This window comes from Macrobrachium rosenbergii, chromosome 31, assembly GCF_040412425.1.
Source record: "Macrobrachium rosenbergii isolate ZJJX-2024 chromosome 31, ASM4041242v1, whole genome shotgun sequence".
Taxonomy (NCBI): domain Eukaryota; kingdom Metazoa; phylum Arthropoda; class Malacostraca; order Decapoda; family Palaemonidae; genus Macrobrachium; species Macrobrachium rosenbergii.
This window is the reverse complement of record NC_089771.1, coordinates 28027498-28055261: the sequence shown is the minus strand read 5'-3', so window position 1 is coordinate 28055261 and position 27764 is coordinate 28027498. Positions and strand designations below refer to the sequence as shown.

The 27764-nt window shown below is 36.4% G+C and overlaps 1 protein-coding gene, 1 long non-coding RNA gene and 1 pseudogene across 3 annotated transcripts in view; 2 read left to right on the top strand and 1 right to left on the bottom strand.

Annotated features, from left to right (window-relative positions):
* Window positions 1–12197, top strand: part of LOC136855474 (endoribonuclease Dicer-like) — a 29975-nt gene extending 17778 nt beyond the window's left edge. For both annotated transcript variants that reach the window (XM_067132550.1, XM_067132549.1), the window contains exons 7-12: window positions 948–1142; window positions 2056–2174; window positions 4534–4711; window positions 5747–5830; window positions 6161–6316; window positions 10412–12197. In XM_067132550.1, the coding sequence (XP_066988651.1) occupies window positions 948–1142; window positions 2056–2174; window positions 4534–4711; window positions 5747–5830; window positions 6161–6316; window positions 10412–10540 (861 nt within the window). In that variant the 3' untranslated portion in view covers window positions 10541–12197. The remainder of the gene's footprint in view (window positions 1–947; window positions 1143–2055; window positions 2175–4533; window positions 4712–5746; window positions 5831–6160; window positions 6317–10411) is intronic.
* Window positions 10970–19391, bottom strand: LOC136855476 (uncharacterized). Its single transcript, XR_010858043.1, has 2 exons — window positions 19250–19391; window positions 10970–11416 (listed from the first exon to the last, which is right to left on the bottom strand). It is a non-coding gene; the product is annotated as an uncharacterized lncRNA (long non-coding RNA).
* A 5392-nt stretch (window positions 19392–24783) lies between these two features.
* LOC136855313 (insulin-like growth factor-binding protein 7) lies at window positions 24784–27124 on the top strand (annotated as a pseudogene).
* The last annotated feature ends 640 nt before the right edge of the window (window positions 27125–27764 follow it).

Below are 27764 nucleotides of genomic sequence, written 5' to 3'. Positions count from 1 at the left end.
ACACACACACACACACACACACACACACACACACACACACACAGCATAAGTACATATTCTTAGCTGCTTATCCCTTGTTCTCAGCAGAGTCTTGCGAGCAAAAGATATTTTTCTTTGGGAATGAATTTAAAAATTTTTTGTATGTATTTCTTAATTGACTATGAATAAAATACAGATGCTATAAGGTATAATTGTTTTTATAATCGTTACTATATAAAGAAAGATCTAGGTGAATATTAAAAGTAACTAAAAACTGACACCATTTTAATACTGTACTACCATTTGTGACCAACTCTGACTTAAGCTTAATATTGAATTGCCAAAGCCTAATCTCTCCTCTGGCCTTAGTCAGTCAGTCATCCACTGCTATGTAGAACTGAAAATCCATGGAAAGCTCCTCTTGTCATCATTCCTCGCCAGGGATGAAGGCTTAGGCAGTCTCCTCCAGTTTAGTATCACATTTCTGTCTGAATCTTCACCAAAGGAAGCTTCATCATGTTGGGGAATAAGGAATTTTGCTTTACCATCAGTTATGAGGAGACAGCATATATTTATATGTGTGTGGTTTGTTTTATTGTTTCCATATTATTTTTGGATTGCTTAAAAATGCTTAAAATAGTTTAATGAGAATACATTAAACTATTTTGTAGTGTGAGTGCTTTAAGCTTACTCTGTTACATGTGTTGACCCTTACAACATATCTGAAATAGTAACCTCTAAATTTGGAAAATTACAGAAATGTCAAACAAAGAATCTATTTGAAATTAAAAGTTTAGACAGATGAAGCACATCTTAAAGTTAGTTATGTTCATTCTTTTTAACACTCAGTCACTTTTCAGGAATATAGCTGTAATGTTTTTTGTCATCATGCAGATGTTTTCTTATAGGAAATGTTTTGAGCATTATGATACAGTTAACTAATTGGTCCATGTTTACTTTTTTAACAGGGACAAAAATTGCTGAAGGATGATTTGCCAATTAGGACTGCAATAATACAGAATGAATCATGGTCAGTTAAAGAGATCACTGGTTTTTACAAGAAAGCATGTCTTGACAGGCTTGAAAATACTATTCAATACAAATTTAAGGATAAAAGCTTTATTGTTCAAGCTGTCACTCATCCATCATACACTCAGAACAGGGTAAGTTCCAATTAGTGTTAGTTTTGACTACTGATTTATAGAATGTCTTTGGCCAGCCACATGATAAAAGTTCCAAGATTTCCTCAGTGTGAATCACAAACAGAAGCCTTATTTGTAAACTGCCATATGTGAGCTGTTATCAAGTATTATTGTGTCACACTGATAGACTTAGGTAGGGCTCTCCCAGAAAATTTTTTTGTAAAATGAAAATTGAACAAGTTAAGATTAAAGACCACTTTCCTTCAGTCCAGTATACAGTATATTAGCCATAGTTTTATAGCTTTTAAACCAATTCTGCCGTTTCTTCATTCCATAAGCACCTTTGGTTTATTTTTGTTATAAACCTGTTACTTTATTATAGCCATTTTGGGTATATAGGCCATTCCTTGGACATGTTCCAAAAGACAAGGTCTTTCACCTGGCTGTCATGTATCTGGACTCCATAGTTCTCTGGTAGTAGTTGAAAGTCATTTCTTATATTTCTTATATGTTACTTTCAACATTACTGCATTAAAAGAGGGTCTCTTACCAAATTATTGTCATTGTTAATTTTAGAAGCAAAGAAAACAATACTGTTATGTTCAGCATTCAGTTTGTTCCACAATCTTATGTATTTCTATGAGACTCTTGCATATTTGATTTAAGTGTAGATTATGCAAGGCTTGCCATAAACCACTTGTATAGCAGTACTGGGAAGAGTGGCAAATGTTTTTGGGAATTTTATATATAAAAAAAAATTATGGCAATGGTAAATGTACATAAAAGAGCATGGTTAGATTTCAGTCTTAATTTCATTTCTTTGTCATGCACCATTCTTGTTTGATTAAAGAGCTTTGTAAATATGCATTTGTTGAAAAAAAATACAATGTTTGTATTTTTTAGTATTAAATAATTTCTGAATTGTTTCTTACAGATTACGAATGACTACCAGAGATTAGAGTTCATTGGAGACGCAGTTTTAGATTACCTTGTCACTGGGCTAATTTATTCACGTCATACCACATACACACCAGGTCAAATGACAGATTTGAGGTAAAACCCATTCTTATTTATGTTTGCTTTTATTTTTTAAACCTTATTCTTGTTGTAGTATCAGTCTTTATCACGGCAGGGTTTTGCAGTAGGTACTCAGTGCAGTTAATGTGTTGAAATGACTTTTAGGAATATTATCTGAGATGGAACGGAAAATGAGTTGCAATACCAGCTAAGAGATGGAATGGAAAGTCAGTTGCAAGTTAGTTCTTCTCTCTTCCATTTTGAGATAAAGTAGCTTCTAAATGTAGGTAAGGAATATATTCCGAATAGAAGTTTGGCTCGGTACTAAAATCCCATCACTTTATGAATACCTTCAAGCGCATCAGCTTCTTTTCTGAGGATGCTCAAGAAAGAAAAGTCCAACTCACCATTTGCCCATCCAAGACCTTAAATCCCTGTATTGGCAGAAAGTGGCCATACCAAGCTTGTGTGCTAGTCTGAATAGACCTTGTCTTTGCTTCTCAAAACATAATCAGTTCTTTGTTATTCTTCACTGATTTTCTCTTTCTCTCCATTGATGTTTCAGCCTTTATTATTCTTCATTCCTTATCTTAGTCATTATAATTGGAGGCACTTAGGCTGAATCGAATAAATGTATTAAATGCTTTTTATTTGACCTTCCAGTGAGAGTCTTACGTATTGTTATTAAAATAGTTTAATAATAATAAGACACACACTAGAAGGTCAAATAACAAGCATTTAATACTGTTTCTGCTGCCAACTGTAAGTAGTCTTTCAATTTTGAACAGCGGCTCTGGGAATTGGTGCTGCTTATACCAATTACTGCTTGATATTGGAATTGAAATGATCCTGGATAGCTTAACAGCTCTTAATGTCTTGTTCAGAAAATTTCACTGACCTATGCATATTGCACTTCGTATGTTTCTTAGTTCTTCATTGAGGGTGGGTAGAGGTCTTTCGGCTAGCACGCTGTTTGCCCAGCGTTAAGACTCTTCGACCAATATTGAAGTTTAGAGAATTTATTTCTGGGATAGAAATTCATTTCGTCATAATGTGGATGATTCCACAATAGCTGTAGGTCCCGTTGCTAGGTAACCAGTTGGTTCTGGCACGTAAAATAAGTCTAATCCTTCAAGCTAACCTAAGAGAGCTGTTAATCAGCTCAGTGGTCTGGATTAAACTAAGATATAGTCAAGTTTTGTTTTGCTTGTATTAGTCAACATGATTTGTTTTGCCCATTATATAGCGTTTAGTATTTTCCTGGTCTAGAATAATTTGTTTGTTACAGTGCATATCACAAGCAAGGTTTTTTTTTTTTTAACCAATTAGGATTGTCATGGAATTTTGTGCTGAAAGTACAATCCATTACTTGATTTAATTTACAGGCCTAGTTGATGATTTGACCCTAGTTAAAGTGATGAGTTAAACATTTGTTATATAACTTCATAATTACTTTTCGTAGTGGTTTGGCCTATATATATCGGTACCTCTTGTGGACATTGCAGTGATTTCATGGCTAGCTTAGACTCTCATTTATAGAGCCTGTATGGGTCAAGTTTGTAGCCCAGATGTGCCAAGTAAAGTATGCAAGAACTGGCCCCAATCCCAAAGGCAACATATGCTGTTTTTATACCTGTAAGCGCCCCAAGAGCTTTTATGTGACACATTATCTTCTCCTGAAGAGTTAGATCTTTTTTACACCTATGTTCCTGCTTCATCAAAATCTCTTGAGGCCTACCAATTAGCCCCTAAGACTTGACAGTTGGGAGGTTAAAAAACTACCCACTTACTTCATTGCATAAATACCGTAGGTGGAATTGAGCGTGCATGAATAGTTCTGGAAAAGTGTCGTGCCTATTTATTCCTCCTGAGAGAAGGGATAGTCCCCTCCTACTGTTGGTCATAATAGATAATCTTTTTCAGGAAACCTATTGTTCATCTCAGAGATGGGTTTGGAAATTTTTATCATTATTGAATTTTAAGTAAAAAGTTTGTGTCAGAACATCATATTTCTTGTTTTTACTTCCCTAGACAACTACTTATTTTCCATAATGTATTTGTCCTGATTAATGATGTTTAATGGTGTTATATGATCAGTGAACACACTCGAAGTTTTTTTTTTATTTATTTTTCAGAAAGCATTTTGTTTTGCCAAAATGAATATGTTCAACACCCTCAGCTGTCGAATATCCAAGTGGAATTGGAAGAGAAACAAGGCAGAGGAAAAATACAGTAGAGAAATTGATTAGGAAATTTAGTTATAATTGACCCCAGTTTCAGCAGTATTGTAATTTTTTGGCATTTTCAGTGCACTTTTTAAGGCATACCATAAGCAGTAACCTTCATTGGGTAGAGTAGCATCTTTTGAAATATTTATCATGATAATTACTTTCAGGTCATACTATGTGAACAATGAGACACTTGCAAGGGCTGCAGCCAAGTATGAATTGCAGAAACATTTACTGCACATGTCACCTAAGCTTCAAGCTGCCATTGATAAATTTCTCCAGCTATGTCAAGAGGAGGATTTGGAAAGAGAATTGATAACTGAAGATGAAGAGGATGATGTTGAAGTAAGTCAGATGCCTATTTTGATTAAACTTTCATTTAAATAATGGACACACGTGATAGACAAATATATTTTCCTTATCTTGGAAATAAGGATAAACTATCCAAAGCTTTGGCTGAGGGACTTAATGAGTGCAAATATCTTTAATAAGGGTAAATAAATGCCAATTTCAATTATGTAGCTCTTTCAGGTAATGTTTAATGATAGACAGATCTGTTTTCAATTTCCTAATCTTGAAGGTAAATTGTCCCAGGGTCAAAGGTTCAGGGGTAAACCTGTAATCCTGCCAGGTTTGCAGTCTTAAGGCATGCCTATCATCAACTATATATCATTGAGTGAGCAGGAAGAGAAGACAAGAAAAAAAAAGATAAAGGGTTAACAGTTCCAGTCTGCATCTAGATGCTCGGAACTGGTCTTGGTAGTATGGTTGGACCTGATGAGGTAGAAAATTACCATAACCTACTTTTTCAGTGTACCACACAAGACCTTCTACTGCCAAGACTATAAAAAAACCTGATGCAACATTGGAACATTCCAGAATCCAATCATTGCCATGCAGAGTACTACACTTACAGAATTTAGAGTGAAATATTTTATTTTACAGTACAGAATGTAAGGTATTTATGTTACATATATACAATCTTCTTTTGTTACAAGAATGCCTTCCTTTCATTGCCATCTGATTGTTCATTTATTGAAGCATTGTTCACTTACTGAACATGCTTCAGTGTTCCAAGGTGGCACTGTTTCATGATGTAATAATAAAGTGTCTCTATGGAGTGAGGTTGGTATGGTTGAAGTAAAGTAAGGAAGTTTACAGTTATCTGTTGAAGGACTGTGTATGGATTCTGCCTTATCCTTAAATGTCAGTAGTGCATTAAAATTTTTGTTAGTGCAGTTGTTAACAAAGTTAATTTAGGAAACTGAAGTTCCCAAATTTTTTGTTAATGCAGTTGACAAAGTTAATTGTTTAATTGCAGGAAATCAAGGTTTCCAAAGTTTTGTTCGTGGAGTTATTAATAAATTTGTTTAATTGCAGGAAATTGAAGTTCCAAAGAGTCTTGGAGACTTAATTGAATCCATTATTGGTGCTGTGTACCTAGACAGCAATAAAAACCTAGAGGTGAGTATTTCTCTCTCTCATGATGGTTATTTCAAGAAAACAACACCGTTTTCTGTGTCAGTCAGTGTCCCATCCCCTGCCACTCTTGCTATCAGTTTATATATCCATTTTGTAATGTTCTTGGTTGGCCCAGGAGTACTTGAACATAATTCCAGTTTTCATGAAATGTTCAGTTACTTTATAAATTTGCCTTGTTGTCTCGCATATCAAACCTGATAGACAAGAGTAGGTTTTTAAAGTATAGAATGCTTTTGTTTTTCCTCTCTCTCTCTCTCCAGAATATAATTTACCGTGAAGTATATTGATTTTTTTTTCTTCTTCTTCTTTCAGATAACCTGGGATGTTGTGTCGGTACTCATGGGAGATGTTTTCCAAAAGAAGCACAAAGATATACCCAAGAACCGTGTAAGGCTGTTGTATGAAACTTCAGAATCGGTGAAATTTGAAAAAGGGGAACGTGATGGTCTAGCTGTGTATACAGTAAAAGTAAGTAAAGTATACAATAAAATTATTCTCTCTCTCTCTCTCACGCATCAGGTTTGGGCCAAAATTCTCTTGGAATTTTCACAATTGCCATTCAGTTAACAGCAGAGAATGTCCCCTCTGTTATTTACATAATTAGGCCATTATTTTGTTAAAGCGTAATTATCATCTCATGTTCATTTCTGCCAAATGTTAACAAGGAGGAGGTCGGTAATTTATGCTTCTCTAATATTCTAGGTACAAATTTTTCTAAGTACTGTATACTACTCAGATTTTTAATGTATACCGATTTATTTTGCTTGCTTGGTTCTTTACTTGGTGAATCAAAAAATTTCATCAGCCACCTTAAGTTTCATGTAAAAGAACCCGGGATGTTTGTTTGTCACATATGATATTGTTACTAAAGAAACAGAGACTAACTTTATACATATCACTGATGCTAGTCCAGAATGAATGTAGCTTTAAAGAGTTCTAGTGTATAAAGAATAAAGAAATAATTTTAAGTGGTCCGTGTTCACAACTTGGTCTTTTTGACTGCTCTGCTTTTTTTTCATGAAATTTTGAATTCAGCAAACCTATTTTTGCTTAACATCTGTTGTTTGACTGTCTAAAATTGTGAAGTACATCTTTGTACCGTTATGTATGTTGATGCTGCTGTATAGCACCTAATTAATTTGTTTCACAACTTTTACTATAAATATATTTTTGTTTGTTCAATAAGTAATCTATTACATTGTATTAACATTTTTTTTTTTTTTTTTACACCTCTTATCTGTCTTTTTTTCTTTTAACATATGTGCACCTGGTTCTATAGGTTATTTGTTTTTAATAGTGTTTTGTTAGCAGACATCCTTTTAACCATTTTTAACTGAAAAAGATTGAACCTGGCCCTTAAAAAGCCACTGCAGGCTTTCATACAATACTTGACTATCAGCTACATTTCTAGAGTCCTTCATGTATTGCATCAATGCCCTTCCATGAATTTTTGACCAGCCTCTGGAGGATCTTCATGAGGAGTCTATCAGCCAGGTAGCAAAGCTGTGACCCAGGCCCCCAATCCCATCAAGTTGCCTCCAAATCAGCACAACCAGCTAAAAATGCATAATAATAAGCAGCCAGAAAATAGTTTTAATTCCTCTTAAATTACCTTTACCAGCCATTTGCAGTTCAACTAGAAGTACTTGTGAGCTTTACCAGGAGACTTCTTTACTGGATTTCACTTTGATAACTATGTTTTTGATGACTAGCTTTCTTGAATTGTCACCAAGTTCCATAGTTTATCAGACGAGTTTACTCATCCAGAGAAATGGTCTTCTGTGGATCTGTATTTTTTGCAAACTTTCATTGCTGATTTGGAGGCAACTTACTGGGACGGGGGGCCTGGGTCACAGCTTTGCTACCTGGCTGATAAGACTCCTTATGAAGATCCTCCAGAGGTTGGTCAAAAATTCATGGAAGGGCATAGATGCAATACATGAAGGACTCTAGAAATGTAGCTGATAGTCATGTATTGTATGAAAGCATGCAGTGGCATTTTGAGGGCCAGGTTCAATCTTTTGTCAGTTATAAATGCATTGCCAAGATGCAGACAGAACTATGGGATTTTACCTTTCGGCTTATAACCATGATGGCCCTATTGAGGGTTTATCACTTTTATGCCTTACACAAGCAGTAAGATACTATCTTTAAAACACAAAAGCCTTCAGCCTTCCACACTTTTTGAATACTGGAGGAGTGGAAAAGGGCTATATTTGCTGATGCCTTGTACAACTATTTTGATTGAAGAATAAAGCACACAGGATCTGAGCCGTTTCTACTTTGGCGGCACTCCAGCATAACTTAATAAAAGACCATTATCAACGGAGGAAAACTGCAGCTCCCATAGAAGAGAGGGGAATACTGACTGTGAATCTACAGCTGAACAGGACAGAATCCTACAAATAGGGCTCTACTGCCACTTAACCTGTCTGAGCCCCATGGAGAAATACCTTGATGTTAGTTACCTGTTGGACACCCACAGGCATGAAGACCAAGGCACCTTACATGCAACCAACACCCTCCAGACCCTTCCGGTTGTGGCCCTCACTCGACACTGTACTTATAGAAGCAATATTACTGAACAGTGTAAGGGAAACAGTCAAAGAGATGCAGGAAAGAGAGGATATATGACTGTCCGCAGGACAGATTGCCTATGTCCTCATCCCCACTGACAAATACCACCAGAAGCAGAATGAGACCCTGGTGAACAACAGCATATTTCTGTGAATTAACAAGATCCCAGTAGATAACATCAAGTGAGAGGCCAACATGATTATCGAGACATTCAATGCCACTTATCTTTCATTTTACCCTCTATCAGTTATGGGAACCACTTCCTTGGCTACATATATAGCAGCACAAACAAGCTAAGTACGTGACTCTTCATTCCCCATTAGTATCCAGATCCTTGCCCCGATATACCAGCTCACAAAGAAGTTAGACGGCCATCCTAACCCCCATGTTCCTGATGGTTACAGTCTAAAGTCTTCTGTCTAGTTCTTGCATAGTTCTTGCAAGTCTTTTTTACCAAAGCACTAGTGTACAAAACAATCCAAACAATCCTCGTTCATGTGTACAGAGACCCCACCACACCATTGTTTAACATCTCAAAACATGCCCTCTGTGTACTCATCGAAATCTGTACCTAGGCCCCCTTCACCACCCATCAAGGCCACATGTATACCTACAATAGGAGGAGGATGTGATGATGGGTTCCCCTTTAGAATAGAATTTGCCAATTCCTAATGGGGCCACTGTATAAAGAGCTCTCTAACACTGCTCCTTCTGGAAAGACAGATGCAGTGCTGGTGGGTGTTGCCAGGTTGCAATTGAAATGAGCACATCTACCATGAAGTTGTTAGATGTGTCTTAACCACACACAACTGAAACCAACAGGAACCTTGCCCTGCCACCTCCAAAAACATCACATTCCTCAATAAGGGCATATTTCAGGGGAAATAAAGTGATGAGCATTCAGCACTGCTCCTACCCCCAGGGCACTAGATATATTTCAGCTGCTGAGCTCCCTTCCTTCTGAATCTACTCACTCGTCCTGAGGATAACCATTGAACTGGCTGAAACAATGTGTTAAAAATCATAGGGTGTTTTTTAACATATCGTTTCAGCAAGTTTGATGGGGTGTTTTTTAACATATCGTTTCAGCAAGTTTGATGGTTATCCTCGAGACAAGTGAGTAGACTCAGAAGGAAGGGAGCTCAGCAGTTGAAATACATCTATTGCTGTGGGGGTAGGAGCAGTGGTGAATGTTTATCTCATGAAATATGCCCTTATTGAGGAATGTGATGTTTTTGGAGGTGGCAGGACAAGGTTCCTGATGGTTTCAGTTGTCTGTGGTTAAGATACATCTGGCAACTTCGTGGTAGGTGTGCTCATTTCAATTGCAACCTGGCAACACCCACCAGCTCTGCTTGAGAACAAGCCCTGGAATTCACCTTCCAAATACTTCTACCCTTACTTTATACAGCTAAACTTAGCCATATGAACATTGGCCAGGTCAGGTTTTTATCAACAGTATTGAGGAAGAAAGAATTATGTAGTTAAGTTTAAGTTTATATTAGTTTTACCAGACCACTGAGCTGATTAACAGCTCTCCTAGGGCTGGCCTGAAGGATCAGACTTATTTTACGTGGCTAAGAACCAACTGGTTACCTAGCAACGGGACCTACAGTTTATTGTGGAATCTGAACCACATTATACCGAGAAATGAATTTCTATCACCAGAAATAAATTCCTCTAATTCTTCATTAGCCAGTCGGAGACTAGAACTCGGGCCTAGCGAGTGCTAGGCGGCAACTCTACCAACTCGCCCAACGGAAAATTATTTAGCATTGAATATACTTCCCATAAAATAAAATTTCCTGATGTTTGCATTTTACTCAACATAATATTAATTATTTGTATTACCTCTATTCTTTGCTTAGTTTTCTTTTAATTTTAGGAGTTCTGCTCATTGGCAGCAAGCTGTGGAATTAAGAGGTAGTGTGTTCCACGTTTAGAACTTGCCTCTTTTAAGTAATATGATTTTTCTTTTCTTTTCAGGTAAATGACAGGTTTGAAGTTATTGGCCTTGGAAAAAATTTAAAGATTGCCAAAGATAATGCTGCAAAGAAAGCTTTAAGAATGCTTCAGGAAATGGGTTCTCAGGGAAATCATACTTTTCCCCATTAGATGTTATTTTTACTTTTGTCCAGGTGTTAATTTATACATTTTTCCTTGTGATTATTTTATGTGATAAAAAGTTTGTTTTTAAATTCCATTGAGGCTGTGAATTACATGTAACACTTTTTATTTTAGATGGCTATGAGAATTTTAGTTGTTCCACATTATTCGCATATGTAGATAAGGTTCATTAAGAGTTTATATAGACCAGGAATTTACTTGTTGACATGCAAAGCTTGATCATGCAAGTTTTCCTTTATATTATAAATATTTAGTTTTATGGAAAATGAAAGTATGGACTGCGTTCATATGTTTAAAAATTATCAGATATCCCTTCATCTTTTTATCAAAGTAGTAAGTATTGGCCAGTTTTTTACCAAATGTACAACACATTGAGGTATGTCTATTTGTCCTCCATTGTATTCCATATATTTCATGTGTTTTGTGGTACTGTATATGTATCTATACTTTATTTCAAATAACACAAAGATATATTCATTTTCATGTAACCTTTTTTTTTATTTTTTAGAATTATCACTATTTTGATACAGTGGTTCCTTGGTATACAAATTTAATTCGTTCCAAAATCCAATTTGCATGTCGAAATGTTTGTATATCAATCTGAATGTTCCTTTAAGGAGTAATGAGAATTCATTTAATCCAGCCCACACTCGAGAAATTCCCCCATGTCCACCCTTTGTACCCACTGTAATATAATGATTTTAACCACAAGCACAATATATAATTTAACGATAACCATAAATATTCAACAACAAAAAATAAAAGAATAAAGCATTTCACGATCAAACTTATCGTAAAAGACGAACAAAATCACATGTCACTGCAGTAACATTCAGCCGACTTGAGATGGAGGGAGCGTTTATACTGTTGAGGAGAAAAGAAAAAGAGTAGAGAGTAAAAACATTTTTGTATGTACATAAAAGCAGTAACAATTCACATGAAAAAATAAAAGAAAGGGATTTCACAATTAATTTAACAATGATACAATATAAAAACAGAACAGATGCAATGCAGTAACAATAAAAAAAAAGTCTTATCTTGAGCAAGTGTTCCAGACTTCGCTGAGCGAGATGCTAGAGAGGAGAGGGAGGCAATGGTGTTGGGTGCTTGGGTGGGAGACAGGGTCTGCTTTCCATTGACTTCCCAGCTGTACCACTGGGACCAGGCTTGGATGATTTTTTCTTTCACCACGTTTTACCCGTTTGCTTTCACTTGCACTCGATTTGCCTGAATCGCTTCTTTTTGTTACAGTAAAATATATATCGAGTGACACTTGCTTTTTACAATTACAACTGCTGTATTTGCTTAAGAAATTACAGTAAAAGAGGAATGTGATCCCTAGGTTGCTCCAGTTTTACTTAGTCTGTATTGTTGAGACAAATATAAAATACACCACGTTATATTGCTTTTGTATTGGAAGTTGTGTCAAGATAAATGCATGAGCAGCACAGAGTTGGTACTTTTAACAAGTCTGAAAAGTTTTAAGATTATACAGATATTCCGAAGCATGAAAAGACAGGACCTAAATAGTAACTCTCTTTAGGCTTAAGTGCGTTATATTTCTGATATTTATGTTCTACTGTTAACTGTTATGCATTAGTTGTCAAACTTACTTTAATAAAGGTTTTAAAGTTGAGATACTGTAGATAAAGTGTTTTTGTGAAAAATGAACCTTCCCTGAGAACAAGCATCTTATGTAACAGAGTACTTATTATTATTATTATTATTATTATTATTATTATTATTATTCAGAACAGAACCATTCATATGGAACAAGCCCACCAGGGCCATTGACCTAAAATCCAAGCTTCCAAAGAATATGATGCTCATTTGAAAGAAGTAACAGAAAGTAATAGGAAATACAGAAAGATAAAGTTCCAATTAGACAACATCCTCAGGGAGACTGTTCCACAGTGCAATGGTGTGAGGAGTAAAGACCTCACGAACTGAGAAGTTCAACAGTGAGGCACATTTACTTCGTGTAGGAGCTGCTGTTTAGCAAATCTGGTTGCTCTCAGCAGGAAATGAGGAACAGGGACCAATTGTGGATGTGCAAGTTCTGTTAATATAAAATTCATGAAAAATTGGTGAGGCCATCCGTCGATGGTCCAGGTCATAACTGCTAATGTTAGGAAACCAAAACTGACTGCTATACACATACAGATAATGGGGTTCGACTGAACTCTGTCTTTTTCTAATATCACACACCCACTCTCTCTTCTATGTACATGAGGCTCGACTTCAGTAAATTCAGATACGTATATGTTATGCTTAAAACAATTTTTTTAAATGTAAAACTCTGACAAGAAATAAATTTACAGAAAAAGCAAATGATGCAAGGTTTTACAAAGGCAAAGCAGTACACAACTCTCTTGCTCATTCCCAGGACATTCACAGCAAAGAACATATACTGTATTCTTTTCTTTTAAGGGATTTGACAAGGCTAGAAGTGACTAGAAAACAGACACTGTACAGCTAGTGGAAGATTTCCAACTGACATTGCTGCTGCTTATTATTGATTTTAAAATGCAAATATGACAAGCCCAATCATAATATCTTGGATATACTGACTGCACTCTATCATGCATGTGAATCCTAGCCTGATGTTTTGTGCTATAATTAGATGTTTATTTCTTGCATATTGATTGATTATCATTCCAGGATATTTATTTTGTTTTTGTATGTAGGTCATGTGAAAGTACATGTTATGCTCTGGATCACGGTAATATATTTTATAGCAAAACTTTCTTAACTATCACTCTGAAAAGTGAGCAAACCATAGTCGAGTGTTTTGACAAACTGTACATACTTTGCTGGTAATAAAATTTTTTTCCATGTTTATCATTCATCATTATAGTAATTTTTATTTCTTGTTTGTTATTATTTTCAAGTGCATATAGTATATTTTATGGTATAGCTTAATATAGTATTTTATATGTTAAAACTTACACATATACTGTAGTCAAGGTGATATGCAAAATGTAGCCTGTTCTGAGGCATAATATTGCCTAGCCTAAAAATCTGGTCTCAAGCTTTTCACGAAGTAAATGACAAATACTTGACTTTCTTATGCCAATTTAGGGTGACTGAAGTTTAAAAAGTGCACAGTTTTACTCAATCAACTAGACCCTCAGTTAGGTCTGTTCATCTGTGCCTGTGTGCTTATAGCCACTATGCTATTTTGTGTTTACCCATACATTATTTGATTGTTTACTGTCTATAAAAATTACAACAGTTTTTCATGTTTAAAAGACGGTTATATTACATATGTTCAATGCTAAACCTGAAGGATTAGGACACTGACCAGTGCCAGAAACTTATTATTTTGGAAATTTACTCCTAATTTGATTTAATTGTAATATTTTACTTCTTAATTTTTTTTTACCTTTGATGTATAGTGCATTATTTCATGATTGTCATGTATAAAGTACTATGGTTTGCTCGTTAAAATAGCTCTTCGCTATGGCAGTGGGTTCGTTCCAGCCAGCACTCTGTTGGCTGTAAACAATCTCCGATCAAAATTGAAGAATAAGAGGAATTTATTTTCTGGTGATAGAATTTCATTTCTCGTTTATTATGTGGTTCTGATTCCACATGTCAGCTGTAGGTCCTGTTGCTAGTAACGAACTGGTTCTTAGCCAAGTAAAATAATCCCAATCCTTCAGGCCAACCTAGGAGAGCTGTTAATCAGCTCAGTGGTCTGGTTAAACTAACGTATACTTAACTTTATCGTTAAAAATGGGTAGTTTACACAAACTTAGTCCACAAAAAACCACACACACACTCTTTTGAAGGTTTTAGACAACGTTTTGCATTATAGTTCTTACTTAATAAATATTTACTTTTATTTTTTTTTATATAGTTATATAATACCAATACTGTACGTATAGAAGATGCGTTTACCAATATCAGTAATAATATTGTTACATGAATATTAGGTGTATCAAGAACTGATTCTTATGCCATAAGTTTGGAATGCAATTGTTAGGCCTAGCTAATTATTACCTATTATACTGTAAACTAAAATACACTTTGTGAAAATTACTTGCCTTTCATTTATACTGTATAGTACTGCATGTATGAAATCTCTGTGAAAGTTACATGTAGGATCTGCTTCTTATTTCCTCTTTAGGTAGCAAATATTTATATAGACTACACAATACCACAATAACCTAATAAAGCATACAAATTTGCAACTCCATAAAAATCCACTTAACTCACTTATCCTAACCTGTACTGTTATTAATTTTGAAATGTTAATTTACTTATAATTCGATTTCAGAGATATATCTGCAAAAGGAATTGCTTCTAAAAATTTACATTATAGTACTGTACAGTTTAGCCTAATAAATGTACTCAATTGCATTACTTCTAGTGACTTATGTTTACCTGTACAAAATACACAAAACATACATATAAAAAAACCATAAATATCTTTATGCTATTGTTCTAATGTCGTGAATCGTGATACACAAACTCCCCCTCCCCCTCTCTCTCTCTCTTTGTGACACAGTATTTCTGTTGACATTAAATACACTAATTTAGTAACGAATATTTTTACAGAATATGTGTGCATGTATATACTTACAGAGATGCATCAAATTAAGGTATATTATGCACGTACTGTGGGTTTACCAACATTTCTCACTCACTCAAATTACTTTTCCATACGGAATTTGACATTAGATAATGCTCTCTCTCTCTCTCCCTCTCTCTCTCTCTCTCTCTCTTCCCTCTCTCTCTCTCTCTCTCTCTCTCTCTCTCTAAAATTCTTTTTTATATAAATAAACTCAGAATACAAGAGAGAGAAAAGTCAGAGAAAGGTTAGCAAATGCACAGTAAGCTAGTACTGTAGTTTACTATGCAATGTACACATGCACAAACATCACTGTAAGTCCCTATATTATAGCCTGCACTTGAATATTTTCTAGATATCTTCGAGCTAACAGAAATTCCAGATCCTAACCTAAACTAGTGCATACTTTACGCTTGACGTTCAATTTAAGGGATAAGTACAGAAGTTTATCAAGATGACAAGTTACTGATAATAATAATCATAAACGACAATAATGTATTCAGTAGAACAGGTGAAAAATGTGACAAGCCTATACAGACAATCCCATCACAAGTTCAGGATTTAGAACTGACACTTAACCCTTAAGGGATGGGCTAAATACAGTATATATTTAGCTCACCCTTGACTGGGCAAACTTTAAGGTTGGCCGATTTAAGAAAAAGAACACTTCAATGGAAAGAGGTAGATATGCAAATGCACATGGTGTAAGAAAAAAAAAATCCTAAAAAAATTTCTGTGCCTTCCATGGTTAGTTGAAAGTGAATATTTACAATCCTGCGTGGGGCTTCTCTTCCAAGGCACTCGTAAAAATATGCTAAATTTACAGTTATACATGTCTCGAATAATTTTTGTGAGGTATACATGTTTTTTCTAATATTTCTTTGCACTTTTCTTTGTAAAACTACAATTATAGCTGACATACTATCATAAAAGATAAGAACTAAAACCAACAGCAATCGCTGGGTATATTTATGAGCAAATAAATAAAAAGACGTCATGGAATAGAGAGGGGCAATACATTCCCCCATCAAGTCTCAAGGCACACTGATCCCCCTCTGTCCTGTGGTGAGGTACTACAGATGCCATGCCATTTATGGACCACTGAAGTGATACAAACATCTTTCCCACTAAATTCATCCAAATCATATGGTGCGTAATATTAATACTCATGGGAGTTAGCCCGTCCATCGCTCAAAACCTATTATAGATCCTCGTATGATCATGCCCGCCCATTAGGGGTTAATAAAAGGAAATGTCAGTTTTAAGTAACTGAAGGTTTGCTTATTTGAATATGTATCCTCCAAATTACTGGCATGATTGTTTCACAGCTTCCTAGGAAGGACAAACTTGTGGCATAACTTACTTAACCCTTAATGGACGGATCCCCTCAATAGGGGATATAAAACAGGTTTTGGGTGGTGGACAGATCCCCTCTCAGGAGGATTAACATTGCAAGCCACACGATTTGTCTGCATCGAGCAGGAAAGAGTTTCCAATACTTCAATGACCCATAAATGGATAGCGACAACTAAAGAATTCAGTTCAGCTCGATCGTGGGCATCTTGGAAACTTCAGTATTGTTTTTGGCTTGGATTTAGTGTTGTTGTCTTTTATGAAACTATAAATGTTTATTAACATATAATGATCTATCAGCCAAAATAATCTGACAGGACCACTACCTGTCTTGAAGTTTGACTAGTATCAAGTTAGTGTGTTTACCTAAATAAAAATGTATAAAAAATGGCATCTCATTAAAACCACCTTGGTGTTTGAAAGCACACTGAAGACAAAGTACACTACACTATAAGCATTCTCAGGTAAATTTAAAGATATGACTACCTATAGCTGAAAAACTGTCTGGTTGCATAGAACTCTCCTTGAACATGTACAGTATAAGCAGAATTTTAGGTGACTGCAAGAAACTGAATCTATCATGAACCATGATATAGCAGTTCCTTAAACATCATCCCGAGGAGAAATGCTAAGAGACGGCTCAGAAAGCTACAAGACATGCAAATTTAATGCATGTTAATGAATATGCTATGCTGGCAGCACAGCCTCACTGCAGAATCCTTCTAATACTACAAAAGCTGGATATGTTCCCAAGGAAATACAGAAAATTGTCTTTTTTTTTATGAGGCTTATTAGGAGGGAGATTAACCCCTTCAATTCACTGGAGTTGAATGTCACCTAAAAATGTCATGCTCCTAGTTGTGCATAAAATCGGGGAAAGTTATGACTTCTGTAATCTCCTAACAGTCTGGTGAATGGGTTAACCAGAACATTAAGGCCCTGAGCCACAGAAGCGTGGCTGCAGCAGGGTACCTAAGCAAGAAAAATAATATTTGGAACCACGAAATCTTTTGTAAGGGAATTCAAGGTAACAGGGAGCTACTTTGTGAACAGCATGAGTACTCTACCTAAGTTTCTCCCTGCACCCCTTGTGTTCAAAGGGAGAGCGAAGGGAGACACATCTTACGACGCTATTTTAAGACTCAGTGCTCAAAGTGGAGGTAGCTCAACCCAGCTTAAACTTTGGCCCGGACGCTGATCCAGGATGGGAAAAGAGAAGAAAGAGTACCCAGTAACTTTGCATTCCTCTCCTAAGCTAAAATACTCGAGTGAGATTACCTAGAAGCACCATGAAGTTTGTCAGAAAGGCTAATGCTGATCCTATGCCCTGGTTTTGCATACCCTTGAATAAGCACTGTGGACGACTCTTCCTCAGAATAGCAAAACTTGATAGGTGCTTTACAAAGCTGGAGAAGAAAGGATGTTCTGGACACCTTTGATGCTAGCCTGAAAAGGAACCAGAACTCCAAACTAAGTGCCAGAATTCAAGAAATATCTTATAGGTCACAATGGGCATAAGAAAAACATCCTCTCCAAAACCACCAAACAAAGTCTCAAATCTCCAGTAAGGAGCTAATGAGTCTCAAGATTCCACTCCACACATTGGAAAGGTGAGGAAAAAAGAGAGATAGGCACCCCATCCGTTCAAGACCAGATGGGATGCCAGAAAAAACTCCTTGCTACTTTTCACCAAGTATATGCTCGTCAAGCAGACTAAACTGAGAGACTTCTAAACCAAAGGCAAATACAGCACCTGGGCTTGGCTACTAAGGACAGGTTAACATCCCAATTGAGATAACAGTTTTACTAGTGCAGGAAAAATCACCTGTTGAATACAGTAGGGAGAATGAGGAGTCCAAGACCTGCTGAATTAGTACTCAACTATAGGAAGGCCTCCAGTCACAAGCAGCAACAGCACTGGATGCCATTTGACTCTCAGCCAGGAGTATTTAGGGTCAACTTGAAACATGATTGATCAACAACATTGATAACTCAATGAGGAGAAACAGGTCAAATGGTGGAAAGCATAGAATCCAGAACATCTCTTTCTCCATCTTTTTAAACCCTGCTAGCAAGGATAGGCATCCTTGGAACTTTATAAGTTCAAGCAAATTTGCAATGCGTTACTACACTATGAAAATTCTCCTTGTAATTTAATAATTTACTTATTTGTTAATTTATTCCTTCTCCTGGAATGTCATTATCTGATGAGTAAGATGGTGAGACAGTTACTGAAGGAGTAACTCCCTCAGAGGCTGCTTCATCCTCAGACATAAGGTCATGATCAGGTTTACTTCTTATCATCCAGTCAGGCCTCATATTGGCCAACCTAACAAAATTCTCTTGTCTTCCTTAATGTGGACTGTTCTGGAACTCATACGTCAAAATCTTCTTTCCCAGAGATCTATAACAAACTTCTAAGTTTCATACTGTAAGTATCATGCTCTTGGTTACCATAAAGTAACTGGAATGAGCACCAGGTAGTGTGTGTGTGTGTGTGTGTGTGTGTGTGTGTGTGTGTGTGTGTGTGTGTGTGTGTGTGTGTGTGTGTGTGTGTGTGTGTGTGTGTGTGTTTTTTGGTCAGCAACAAGAAGCTACTGCATACCAAAGTTTTGACAACAAAAGCATCCTCAACATCTAGGAACATACTGTTTACCTTTCAATTATTTTGAACTGATTAAAACATTCAAGAATTTAATCATTCAGAAAAACTTACTGCTATGTCTGCATAAGTCTTGGCTGAGATACAACGGCAACATTTAGCCTACCTTCTTCACCATCCTCAGAACTCTAGATATTACTCCTTGATCCTAAACTCCCTTTCATGGCTTTCTTTGCAACAGCTTACACACTCCACAGCATTTAATTATCAAATGCTTGACAGAATTCATGCTTGAATGTGGTGTCCACCTGCAATTAACAAGAATATTAATTTCTAAACTTCCTGAAGTGGACTGGACATTTCTGACTGCTTGCCTACCACAGGATAAAGCTTAAGGTATCCGTTTACTTCAAAAACATCATCCTTACTGTGAAAAAATACAAGGTAGAACTATAGTATAAGCCTGCATAGATTACCTCGGAAATTTAGTTTTTCTATGGTATTTTGGATGCTTATCACGAATTTACTGTTATTTTTTGGCAGTCAACGTTAATTAACCTCAGAACTGGTATGCATGCTGGCCATCCTGGGATGCTATCGTGCATGCACAGTGTTATGGGGGAACTTTTGGTAAAAAGTGGAGTTTCTTTGATAAAACTATAGAACAGCTTTGCATGGAAATTAACTTTTCCTCTACTTTTAGTGTTGCTGATGAAGGAGGTTGTGTTGTTTATTGTTGGTCAATTATTATTAACCTCATATCTATCCAACATGGTTAGGGGCCCTTTGAGAACGCACAGTTTTGGGGTGGGGAAAATCGCTGGGAGAAAGACCAAACTGTCATTTTGGCATAATGAAATGGTTCCCCGCATGTGCAAATCATTAGGGAGCCATACGTTCAAGAAGGGATTGGCTGAGGAAACCTATTATAAAAGGAACTATACAACTTAACATACCCTAACCTAACCTAACAGGCCGTGTTACTCAGCCAGTGTATGAGAAATTCACTTTTACCAAAGTTTCTATAACTCTGGGTGTGTGAGCAGCGATCTCCAGGATTGCCAGCATACAATAACATATCAGTTCTGAGGTTAATTACAGGTTAATTAGCGTCGACCACCACAAAACAACAAATTCTTGATAAACAACCAAAATACCATAGAAAAACTCAATTTCCAAGGTAATACCCCATGCGGAGTTATCCTACAGTTCCACGTTTCCTTCGCCGGGGGGTCCGCCCCCAGCTAAGTAACACGGCCTACCGATAACGATGTGTGGTTAATAATAATTGACCGCGAATAAACAACACCCTCTCCTTCATCAGCAACACTAAAAGTATAGGAAAAACTCAATTTCCAAGGTAATAAGTCATGCGGAGTTGTTCTTTGTTTTACCAAATACAATTACTCACCTCATGGTTCCTTCATCAACAACGGGCAATTCAATAAACAACAAAAACAAAATAAGCACACTGAAAGCCATACATGCGTTGCATACAACAGCTTCAAATACCGAGGATCAAAAATTAGTGTCGTGAAACAACGAATAGTAACGATGCAATAATAGCATTAGTAGTAGTAAGGACAAACCTATAAAACAGCTCCCTTCCTCGTTCTGGTTTGCTTGTGATTGCGCTTGTTTGTGTAGGCTATATTTCCTTTATGTGCCCTATATTTTTTTTATATAAATCCCTCCATATTTTTAATTTCCTCTTTAGATAAACTCTACAAATAGCAATGTGTTGGCTATTAGTTCCTCTTTTTCCTCCTGATGTGGTTTTTGAATTTAAATCATCCTCAATATTGTTGTATGCTGGGCAATAAAATAAAAAAAAATACTGTGGAGTTTTTAGCTATGTATGAGCGTAAATTTTATTCTTAACGAAAGATTTGAGGGTGGATAACGTTCACCATATCCTCTAAGTCTTAGTTATTATGATGCCAAAAGGAATTTGTTATCAACAGCTCCAGTAATATACAAGATGAAGAGTCTATATGTTTTTATTTACTGGACTGAGGTCTAAGTTCAAAACTCTTGTCAAGAAACGGTAAAAGACTGAGAGATTATGATCTCACCAAAAAACAAATAATTTTTAAGGTTCTGTGATATAAGCATAAAAGTGGTCATCTGTATTTCGTAACGTCTTTGATGGCGCACCTGGCCGGATGTCACGTGTGGCATTATCTGTTAAGAGCTGGTCGCCGGCCCCCTCCCCAACCCGCCAGTATTAGCGATAGGTCCCGCTGGAATCAATATCTAACAAGGCGAGATACGAGAACCTCCCTTACGAAATATATACTTAAATATGTGAGGAAAGCAACGTTAGAGGTAATGAAAACAAATATTCATAGTTTTGGGAATGGTAATCTTTGTGGCATGGAAAATAACAATAATTGTGGCATAGATGTGTTGCGAAGGCAGCTAACCAAAATACATCGGCGCTAACCTTACTTGAGCTTAGTTCAATTTCACAGAGCCGAGAAAGATTTTTTTTATCCTTGTTTCTCCATCACAAAAAAGATAATTAGATAAATAAGTAGTCCCCACCGTTAAACCAACGCTATGGGAAATCAATGCAACTATTGCAAAGGGAACCGAGCCTTCTAATGTCGTACACGATAGTTTAAAATACAAAAGACACTTCACTCAGACTCAGTTATCTGAGGAGTTGAATGACAGCCATGATAAAGGTAGCCACTCGTGCCTTAAAACCGTGGAAAAGACGGAAATATTGAAAATATAAAGACCTAAAGTAGAAAATGTGATGACAAAGTAACGAAGTTTAGTAAAGATCCCTAACACCTGGAGAGCCGATGAGTAGTAATATATACTGATATTAAAACCATTACTGGGTAGTTTACTCAAGGCTTATAGTTATGCAATGAAACAAACTTGAATATTTCAAAAAACTGACTTAGAATCATCTGATTATTTACCTTTTTTACAATAGACCGAAGCAATCACAAGTCTGGGTCGTTAAATGACGGCTGAATCAACATTGCGACCTTCGGTACCGTTCACAGTTTTGAAGACAGAAGGATAAATTAATAATAATAATAATAATAATAATAATAATAATAATAATAATAATAATAATATAATAATAATAATAATAATAATAATACACTTGATATCTCTATAGGATGACAAATTTGAAAGCGTTCAAGACCCATAACACAGCGATTCTCAACCCGCAAAGCTTCACGGACCCCTTGAACTCATGAATGGAATAGCCGGACCCTCGCACCATATTAAATTGGGGATGAATATTGAAATGCCACCCGTGTGAAATTAAGTGTTCAAACAACACCCACTGTACGCACAATTGAGTAAAGAAAGGGTATTAGTGAAATGACATTCCATTTGCTTTAAGAATACGTGATTTTAAAATCTACCTTCAAAAAACGAAACAAAATCGGAAAATTCAACTTTGCATAAGAAAATTAACATGATATACACCTGGGTCCTAAAATTAATATAACTGAAGTACAGAAGAAAATTAACATAAGTCACCTGGAATTAATATAACTAAAGAACAAAACATTATATATCTTACAAGTAAAAAGTAAAAATGAGTATGAAAGATTTTGTTTATGCTTAGAAATAATGATATCAATTTGAGGTGCAATTTTTTTATAAGCAAACGCGCGTATCATCCTCAATGCATACCCTGGACCTATACTTTGTTTTTACTGCAGTCATTGCTGAAAAACCTGGCTCACAAAGATATGATGTACTAAAAGGGATAAGAACTTTCATGGCTATCTTATGACATGACGGAAACTCATCATGACATAAAGCCCAAAATGATTCTAAAGATTTCTCGTCGAATAGAGATTTGAGAGCACTAACTCTCTGATGAAATGTCAATGAGTGCTTCTAATTATTAGAAGAGTTCGCTGATATTTATTCATTTGTTTATTTATATTTTTATTATTACTGTGATTTTCCAAAACTTCTCGAGGACCTTCTACTCTATGGTCACGGACCCCTTGTGGTCCACGGACCCCTTGTGGTCCGGAGACCCCCAGTTTAGAACCATTGCGTAACAGAGTAATCCTCGTGAGGTTTCGAAGCACTTGCCGAATCATTCTGTAGCACTACGAAAAAAGATAGAAAAACAGGAAATTCAATTTAAATTAAAATTCTATATAATGATTTTAACATGAAAAATTAACTTAAGCATCTCTCTCTCTCTCTCTCTCTCTCTCTCATCTCTCTCTCCTGAAAATGTGTATAACGGTTAAACTTGAATTTCTTATACTCCTATATCCTGATAGACGATTGTGTAGGCTACAGTTTCGCAACAAGAGCGAGATATTCGTAAAAGAGCATCCCGTGTATATCCTGTAAATATCTTAGCAGGTGTAAGTACTTGAACAAGTAACATTTCCATATTATTTCTGAATGTTTCGCTGCATTAAATTTGTTTTAAGTATTTTCCCGATTTGACAGAGAGAGAAATAATACCATGAAAAGGGGGAATATTAATCATTCTAGGAACAAGACCCAAGAAGAACAAATTTAATACAAGTTTTAACAATGAAAACACTGTATGAATGTTTGTAAGACACTGCAAAGGTCTTTTTCTTAGTGTTTTTCAATTATGTTCAAGCTAATGCTTTAAAAAATCTACTGTGGATGAGTTGAACCATAACCCAGAATAGATCCTGTACAGACTTTCTGTAAAGAAAGCAGAAAAAGAAAGGAATCCTCTAGCTCACTTTTCCTTGTATAAACTGGAAACGGTAAGACATATGCACTGAAACCTTCCATCATTGAAATGACATCTCAAAGACGGTCAGGGGAATTTCCGGTATTTCATTCTGTACCTTGCAATTTATAGTTGAAACAATTGTGCCTTTTTGTTACGGTTCCCTTTTTATAAATACAATTACAAATGAGCCATGTTTGTTTTTCATTCCTGCAATTTCAAGTTACATTTTTGAATATGCATTTGAAAAAGAAATGATAGTCTACGAATTTTTTAGCTGCGTCTAAAAACGCGACATTTTTGTACGGGAAAACTTAAAACACTACAATATTCGTGTTGAGGATTCCGGATGATATATACAAACTCCTTACGATAAAACCACCTCAGAGATTCCATGGTATCCTCATTGGAGAACGTGGCTTTAATTATCGAATTTCGAGTGTTCCATTTCATCGCGAAAAGAGAAGACTACTTACGACATAATAATAATCAAAAGTTCATTCACAGCAGGGACGTCAGTACACGTTATGCTATTGGTCTTAATCAATGGATGCATCCGGTTGCCCCAATTAGAAATACTTCGGGAGCCTTCTTAAGGCTCCAAAGAGCGTCGCTTTTCTCCAGATCTTCGGCTAATCCGAGGGAGGTCGCTAGGGACAGGTTCATCTTCTTCAGAAAAGTGATCGATAACTGAGGGTTTCTGAGGTGAGAGCTTACCCACTGACGTCTTCATTTGCTTAATCTTTTTTAATAATTTATTCTCTCTCTTTTTTATATTACAATACTGTTATCATGTGCCTGTCAGTTCTAGTTATGACTGTGTTGTTGTTTTGTAAGTAACAATTATATTGAAAAATGTAGAGGGTAAATTCTAGGAAAGCATTTTTCAGGACATAATTATTACCATAACCTTATACTACGAGCGTAAAGCATTCTAGTAAAAGTTTTTAAATGTAATTGTCTCTCTACCCCTTCTTTCTTTCAGAATGTTGAGGGCAGCTCTAGTCGTCGCCATCTTTGTGTTGGCAGCAACTCAAGGGTAAGTAATATTTCTCTCATATACATACCCAATAAGGGCTATAACTAATAAACTTTACAGTTTACAGTTTATACTTGAAAAAGCTGCATCATTGAGTAACCGTTATACAGCTTTGAAAACGACTGTTCGAAAACGAGAGACATGTACGACATATTTTGGCACAAATGTATCTGTTGAAATAAATAAAATAAAACCATATGATTTGACTATTTCTCTCTTTCTCGAGCTCGCTGTGTACTCTTCCGATATTCGTCGTCTCCAAGAAGTTTAACCCAAATAACATTAGATCTCCTTTCCTTTCTCTGTCATTATTCTCCTTCGATGATTTTCCTATAACAGCATTATTCAGAAACACGATTTCACCATTCTTACTGCCATATGCGTCTATTCACTGTAAAACATTCTCGTTGCATTACTGATTTTTGTCGCGACAACGCCCACGTCTGCTGAAGCCAACGCCCCAAAACTAAGACATTCGAATGACCCCAGATGTTTATTTTCCAGAGCCCACGGACTGTCATGCAATGCATGCGACCCTGAGAAGTTGCGAACCTCCTGAAGGATGCAAATACGGCCTGGTGAAGGATATCTGCTATTGCTGTGATGTCTGTGCCAAGGTAGTGAAAGGTTGCGTCTTCGTATCACAGAAGTCCTATCCTAATGTTATACCTCCCCCTCCCTATTCAGTATAAAAACCCATTTCTATCCCATTCAGACTGAAAAGGGAGCTAATTAAAGTAAAGATGGTCTACTATTAGTATGATGAAACAGTGACAGTCTCTAAATAAGGAGAGAGAGGGTGATACTGGTGTAAATTCAAAGAGGGAAGAAAGTGTTCAAATCATAATGTTGTCACAATACCGTAACTTTAATTACTTTTTATCTATCGCCTGCATCATTTCTCCACCATATTCTTCTCAGGTGTATTGATTTTACTACACTTGCAGGGTCCTGGAGAGGAGTGTGGAGGACTGTGGTCCCTCAGGGGCAAGTGTGGCGCAGCCTTCGTCTGTGATACGAGCCAGAATGAGGGGATGTACGCCGGGTATCCGGACGACTTCCTGAATGGAGTTTGTGTAGAACTCGTAGGTAAGGCCAAGTGTCATCCACACCAAAATCTTCTATTCTTTGTTTTGTTTTGTACAAGACTATTTGTTTTTGCAGTGGACCGTGTAGCAGTTGAACTCTCATCTTCATTTCTAGTGATGTTTCTCTAGGCACTAATCTCTCTTCTAATCCTTTTTAATTTTTTTTAATGAAGGATCTTGTTTATTTTGTCTCTTTTCGTCTTACTTTTTCGGATGTCTGAACCATTCATTTGTTTCTCGAGCACATCCTACCTATTTTCCGTTCAACTCTAATTTTAAAATTATATTTGGATGGGGACCTTGTTATGTTGTCCAAGTATCAGCCTGGAATAGTCAGTAGTCCTTGATTTAGGTGAACTCATTTACCTATGACGCATTTTCTGTTTTCCTTTTTTTTTTGTTCTATTGTTCTCTACAACTTGAAGAAAATGCCCAATTTCCATCTTTAACGAACTTATGAGGAAAATAATTTTGATTTATTGGTGTAACTTTCTGAATTACACCTAAGTTTTCCAGTGATAAGTTTTGGGTTAGACACGAATCCTCGTTCGGTAGTTGTTATTTTTTGTTACCTTCTCTGACCGTGAAGCCAGAGCCCATAAATAGTAGGCCTATATATGAGCTCTAGTGAATCTTCGAATAAAAACTTTGTTAACATTTGAATAATAGTCTGAAGCTCTCTGTTTTAAAGTTCTAGAGCAAAGCTCCTGAATAATTGTGTTCATTTTTCCCACAGTCAATGATATCGTCGCCGGCGGAGCTGGGAGTCGTGAGAGATCGAGAAGGGCCCTGGGTAGAGGTCTCATTGGCGGCGTCAGAAAAGCCGGAACTGCAAAACTGCAGGCAACGCAGCACGTCCACAAAGCCTCTGGGGGTGTACCTGACCATTACATGGCTCTGTTGCAGCAGTACTACAAGAATCAGAATACTGGCTGAACCACTGGCAACCCGGCCATCCCGCATCGGCTCTTGTGACGGTTACGATCTCCACTCCACCATCACCCGCCATTGGATTCGTTTTCTGCTTCAGTTTTCTTGATTCCTACTACTTGACCTTTGCCACTTTCTTTTTCCTCGGCCTTACTCTTTCTGTTTTTCCTTTTAGGCCCAGGTAAAGACAATTATTTGTCTGTTTTACTATTTTCAGAAAAAATGAGGCCTAAGTTTTGTTCAGTTACAAAAATAAATATTTTGTTCTTATCTCTGTGGGGTTTACAGTTACCTACGCCGATTTACAGTGTTGAAGCCCTGCCATAAAAAAAACACTTGAATAACAGAGTAACTGTGAACAATGACAATTGAAAATTATGAATATACTTATTTCATTTTCCTTCATCTTATATTGAAAAAATAATAGTAAAATCATTTGATGAATCATGCTGAATTTTTCATATAAATGCTTTGGAATATAAGGATGGAAAGTTCAATAAAATGTATTTTGGTTTAGTACAAAGCAAAATAAATAAAAATTGGACACAGGAAGAGAGAGAGATTTTCTCTATTACATGTTTCAAAGCATATTTGTATGAAACATTCAGGAGCAATCAGTGAGTTCCACGAAATCTGAACTGGAAATTGAAAAGCATCTGTCAGTTTTGGTACTAAGGAGCAGTGGTTTCCAGCTACCTTATTTTATTTCTTTTTCGTACGGCAAAGCACGCGAGTTGTGGATGAAAACAATCTCCAAAAAGTTTTACAAAGAAATATCAAACTTATTCCGCAAGGACCTATCAGACCACTTTTATGGCTTCGGAGATATTCAGTTTTACAGGGAACGTTACACATCTTTCATTGAAGAAATCCTTAGGGCACCGACATAAAATCTGTCAGTCCGTAACTT